Source organism: Leucoraja erinacea, chromosome 22, assembly GCF_028641065.1.
Source record: "Leucoraja erinacea ecotype New England chromosome 22, Leri_hhj_1, whole genome shotgun sequence".
In the NCBI taxonomy this organism is placed as follows: Eukaryota; Metazoa; Chordata; class Chondrichthyes; order Rajiformes; family Rajidae; genus Leucoraja; species Leucoraja erinaceus.
This window is the reverse complement of record NC_073398.1, coordinates 592,167-598,166: the sequence shown is the minus strand read 5'-3', so window position 1 is coordinate 598,166 and position 6,000 is coordinate 592,167. Positions and strand designations below refer to the sequence as shown.

Here is a 6,000-nt window from a genome sequence, read left to right as displayed (position 1 = left end):
TGCCTGAAAAAGTGCTTGAAAAAGTGTTGGTCAACATTGCGAATGAGGTGACTGGGGGCTCAGGGTGGGATAAAGTAGGCAGCTGTACACTGGGGAGGGGAGGAGTTTGGCGAGGTGAGCATTATGTTGTTAGATTGATGGGAGAGGCATAGGCCACCAATTGATGGACATCTCAGGGACATTGAAGGTTGTGGGTGTAGTTCAGTACAGGGCAGGGTCATGATGTGCTAATTAGGTTATTCACTGACCAACAGGTCTCCCAGATTGTATTGTGGGATGAGGACTGCTGATATCCTTGTGAACAAAGAGGGGGCGTGTCAGGCCCCAAGAACGAAGGGGAACTGGTTGGGGTTGAGGGCTGCTGTTACGTGTAGCGGCAGGCAGTAGATAGGACTGTTTGGTACCAACATGTGGAGACACTTGGGTACTGCCTAGGTTGCGTGCAAAACAAAGCTTCTGACTGCACCTTGGTACACGTGACAATGATAAGCCTAAGCCAGAACATGGTCTCAGAAAGTGAGTTTGAATCCTATAGTTGCACAGAATCTAAGATGGTATGTCATTATCTCTAGTATCCCTGTCCCCCGACTCTCAGCCTGAGGAAGGACTTTGCACTGAAATATTACCTATTCCTTTTCTCCAGAAATGCTGTCTGACCCGCTGAGTTACTCCAGCTTTTTGTGTCTTCTAAGGTATGCCTAATTTGAAGAAGTTCTCCTTCTCTCTTTGATGAGAGTTCTGCAACACCCTCTCTTGCTTCTCCCCCTCGTGTTTAATTTGTTCTTTGTACCTTTTCATATCTCTAGTTTCCCCTCTCCCCTCATACTTAGTCTGAAGAAGGATCTCAGCCTGAAATGTCACCCATTCCTTTTTCCCCCAGAGATGCTGCATGACCAGCTGTTACTCCAGCATTTTGTGTCTATCTAAAATAACACTGTAGTTTCAGATAAGATGCTAACCCTAGGATCTTTCTTCCAGTTCCTGAGGATATTAGAAATGCGTGCAGAGAGCACAGGGTCAAGCAGATTTGGCTGATATTCTGTGAACAAACAATTATAGGTAATGAAAGTCAACAAAGCAATAGAATAATGCAGCTATTTTAATCAAGATATGTCATCAACTTTTATACTCATTTGATTCTCATACAAAGAAAATGTGGATTAGAAATTATATGGTGGTCTGAAACATAGAGACCACAAACTAAAACTATTGGGTAGATTGGAAGTTTACTTAACAATTTATTCAACAGTTTGAAAATAAAAAATGGTTTAATACAGATCTATCTGTTAGAAGTGATAAAGTGAATCAAGTTCCAGAAGCATGTTCAGTTTGGCCCCTCTGTTAATTTATGGATGCAATGTAAAAGTATAAGAATAAAATCAAAAGAAAACAATCTGCTGGGAGGCTGCCAGCGAATTCAATCTGACTCGATGAAGGATATCAACCACTTAAACAAACTCCCGTGGTGTAGAACAAATCCTGAGCCAGGATTAAATACTTTTTCAAGTTCCTTGAGGGTCTCGGCGGTAATGTCAAAGGGAATCTATTGAGAAATAAATGTATCACAATATTTAATGTAATTGGGTTCTGTGAAAAAGCTTACTTTGGAATTTGTTCCAAGAATATGAGAAAGCAATTCTAAATTTGCTGCTGATTCTCCATTAAAAGATTAACTGTATTTAGTATACAATAGTATTTAGTTTATTTTGGAGATACAACGCGGAGACCCACCCAGTCCGTGCCCTAGCATTACCCTACACACTCTCGGGGCAATTTACAATTTAGCCAAACCAATTACCTGCAAACCTGTACGTTATTGGAATGTGGGAGGAAACCTGAGTTCCTGGAGAAAACCCATGCAGGTCACAGGGAAAACGTACAAACTCCGTACAGACAACACCCAGAGTCAGGATTGAACCCAGGTCTCTGGCACCGTAGGGCAGCAACTCTACCGCTGCGCCACCGTGCAGCCCATCCAAGGACATGGTGCATAATCCCTAAAAGGAATCATCATCACCACTTTTCCAAAGTCTCTGCCAAAGTTATGGCAGACTGGAGGCAAATGTTCATACTTTGATGTTCTCAGGGCTGGATTGCCTGATTTCATCTTGCACCTTTGCCCCAACTTATTTATTTGCCCAAGGAAAACATCTAGCTTCCATCACAGAAATTGAACAATAATGCCACTAACGTTCCTTTATCAGCCAAGCGGGTGGAAGATTGGCTGGTAAATATTTCAGTTTAAAACTCTCCTCTGTCGCCAGAGAAGATCAGGTGTTTCCCCTCATGCAATGGCTGGGCATCCTCCCCTCATGACTGCTTCAATAACTTTCCTGAAACTGACTGGGGACCCACTACTGGTGAATAGACAATAGGTGCAGGAGTAGGTCATTTGGCCCTTCAAGCCAGCACCGCCATTCAATGTGATCATGGCTGATCATCCCCAATCAGTACCCCGTTCCTGCCTTCTCCCCATATCCCCTGACTCCACTATTTTTAAGAGCCCTATCTAGCTCGCTCTTGAAAGGATTCAGAGAACATGCCTTCACCGCACTCTGAGGCAGAGAATTCCACAGACTCACAACTCTCTGTGAGAAAAAATGTTTCCTCGTCTCCGTTCTAAATGGCTTACTCCTTCTTAAACTGTGGCCACTGGTTCTGGATCCCCAGCATCGGGAACATGTTTCCTGCCTCTAGTGTGTCCAAACCCTTTACAATCTTATATGTTTCAATGAGATATCCTCTCATCCTTCTAAACTTCAGAGTGTACAAGCCCAGCTGCTCCATTCTCTCAGCATATGACAGTCCCTCCATCCCGGGAATTAACCATGTAAACCTACACTGCACTCCCTCAATAGCAAGAATGTCCTTCCTCAAATTAGGGGATCAAAACTGCACACAATAGTCCAGGTGTGATCTCACTAGAGCTCTGTACAACTGCAGAAGGAGCAGGTGAAGGAGCATGAGACATTCATGGCGCACTTATACATTCCTGTGAGGAATGAAAGAGTTTGGCCCGGTTTGTGTTAATTTTTTCAATTGTTCACTTCGCCCATTTACTCCTAATTTTAACTAGAACTTACTTTAATCCCTCCAGACAGCTTTCCAGCCATGCCATGATATAAAGATGGCTCTAATAAAAGGCTTAAATTTCATATGGCTGATCTATCTTTCCCCATTTCCTCTCTCTCCGTGGCTGACGACTGGATTCTTATTTATCATCTCTCCACCATTATCCAGCTAGGTGGCACTGTGCTTACCTGGTTCCATTCTTATTTTGAAACAATAGATAATGGAATACTGAAATTAAAACAGAACATGCTGGGAAACTTGGGTCAGGGAGCACTTTAGCTTAGTTTAGAGATAGGCCCACCAAGTCTGTGTCAACTGGCGATACCCACACATTACCATTATCCTACGCACACTCGGGACAATTTACAATTAGACCAAACCAAATATCCTATAAACCTGTACGTCTTTGGAGCGTAGGAAGAAACCGGAGGTCCTGGAGAAAACCCACACGGGTCATAGGGAGAACGTACAAACTCCGTACAGCCAGCACCTGTAGCTAGGATCAAACCCGGATCTACGGTACAGTAAGGCAGCAAGTCTACCGCTGTGCCAACATTGTGGAAAGAGAAACAGATGTTTCTGGTCGAAAGCCTGTGTCAGAATTAAATTTCCAGCTTATCCCATTTCCGTTCCATCATGTCTGTCCAATAATAGCCATTGTTAAGGGCGGTGAGTATATAAATCGGGCGCGGGGCTTGTTTTCACAGAGGCCCAGGACCGTTGGAGACAGTGGAGGAGGGTCAGGGCTTACCAAAATCCGTAACGTTCCACACTCCATAGTGAGGGTTCTGGTGGAAGCCGCTGATTGGTGGAAGCAGTCTAGAGGAAGCAGCTGATTGGGTGCAACATCAGGTTAGCATTTGTGCTTTCTGGTTAAAGGGGCAGTGCTTTAGTTAAGGTTCAGTGGGTTAAAGGGGCAGTGTTTTAGTAAAGGTGCAGTGTTTTTGTATTATACTGGTATCAGATCCAGGGTAAGGCGGGAGAATGACAGTCAGAGCAGTGTACTGTTCTGGATGTCAGATGTGGGAGGTCATGGTGTCGGATGGCCCTCCAGACATCCACATCTGCACCAGGTGCAGCGAGATGGGGCTCCTAAGGGACCGTATTAGGATCCTGGAGCAGCAGCTCGATGACCTCGCTCTGATCAGGGAGAGTGAGGAGGTCATAGAGGGGAGTTATAGAGAGGTGGTCACTCCAAAACCACGGGAGAGAGACATGTGGGTCACGTTAAGGAAGGGCAAGGGGCAGAGGCAGGAACGAGTGAGTACTCCAATGTCGGTACACCTCGCAAATAAGTACTCCTGTTTGAGTACGGATGGGGGGTGACAGCCTACCCGGGGGTAGTGACAGCGGACGGGCCTCCAGCACAGAGACCGGCCCTGTTGCTCCAAAAGCTAGGGAAAAAAAGAGGGCCATAGTAATTGGGGACTCTATTGTTAGGGGGTCGGATAGGCGATTCTGTGGACGCAGTCGGGAGACCAGGATGGTGGTCTGCCTCCCTGGTGCCAAGGTCTCGGACGTGTCTCAACGCATCCAAGATATCCTTAAATCAGAGGGAGAGGAGCCTGAGGTCGTGGTACATATAGGTACCAATGACATAGGAAAAAAAAGGGAAGAGGTCCTGAAGGGAGGATTTAGGGAGTTGGGAGGAGAGTTAAGAAAAAGGACCAAAAAGGTAACCATATCAGGATTACTGCCTGTGCCACGCGACAGTGAGAGTAGGAATGGAGCGAGGTGGAGGATAAATGCGTGGCTGAAAGACTGGTGCAGAGGGCAGGGATTCAAGTTCCTGGATCATTGGGACTTCTTTTGGGGAAGGTGGGACCTGTACAGAAAGGATGGGTTGCACTTGAACCCGAGGGGGACCAATATCCTAGCGGGGAAATTTGCAAAGGCAGCTGGGGAGACTTTAAACTAGAATGGTTGGGGCGAGGGACTCAAATAGCGAAAGGTAGTAGACAGAATGGGAGGCAGGAAGCAGAAATGGGAAGCACTCGGACACAAGAGGAGAAAGAAAAAAAAGGAAATAAACAGAGAATAAGAGACGGGGGTTTTCTTAAATGTGCATATTTTAATGCTAGGAGCATTGTAAGAAAGGTTGATGAGCTTAGAGTCTGGATAGACACCTGGAAGTATGATGTTGTGGCGATCAGTGAAACGTGGTTGCAGGAGGGCTGTGATTGGAAACTAAATATTCCAGGATTTCGCTGCTTCAGGTGTGATAGAATTGGAGGGGCAAGAGGTGGAGGTGTTGCATTGCTAGTCAGGGAAGATATTACAGCAGTGCTTTGGCAGGATAGATTGGAGGGCTCATCTAGGGAGGCTATTTGGGTGGAATTGAGAAGTGGGAAAGGTGTAGCAACTCTTATAGGGGTGTATTATAGACCGCCAAACGGGGAACGAGAATTGGAAGAGCAAATATGTAAGGAGATAGCAGATATTAGTAGTAAGCACAAGGTAGTGATTGTGGGAGATTTCAACTTTCCACACATAGACTGGGAAACACATTCTGTAAATGGGCTGGATGGGTTGGAGTTTGTAAAATGTGTGCAGGATAGTTTTTTGCAGCAATACATAGAGGTACCTACTAGAGGAGGGGCAGTGCTGGACCTCCTGTTAGGAAATGAGATGGGACAGGTGGCGGAGGTATGCGTTGGGGAGCACTTCGGGTCCAGTGATCACAATACCATTAGTTTCAATATAATTATGGAGAGGGTCAGAACTGGACCTAGGGTTGAGATTTTTGATTGGAGAAAGGCTAACTTTGATGCGATGCGAGATGATTTAAAAGGAGTGAACTGGGACATTTTGTTTTATGGGAAAGATGTAGAAGAGAAATGGAGGACATTTAAAGGGGAAATTTTAAGAGTACAGAATCTTTATGTTCCTGTTCGGTTGAAAGGAAACAGTAAAAATTGGAAAGAGCCC

At 45.3% G+C, this 6,000-nt stretch overlaps 1 protein-coding gene across 1 annotated transcript in view; it reads right to left on the bottom strand.

Annotated features, from left to right (window-relative positions):
• The window catches only part of LOC129707615 (cilia- and flagella-associated protein 54-like), a 166,081-nt gene continuing 160,081 nt past the window's right edge, over window positions 1-6,000 (bottom strand). Inside the window, exon 20 of the mRNA XM_055652742.1 lies at window positions 1-1,543. Coding sequence (XP_055508717.1) covers window positions 1,418-1,543 — 126 coding nt within the window. The 3' untranslated portion in view covers window positions 1-1,417. The remainder of the gene's footprint in view (window positions 1,544-6,000) is intronic.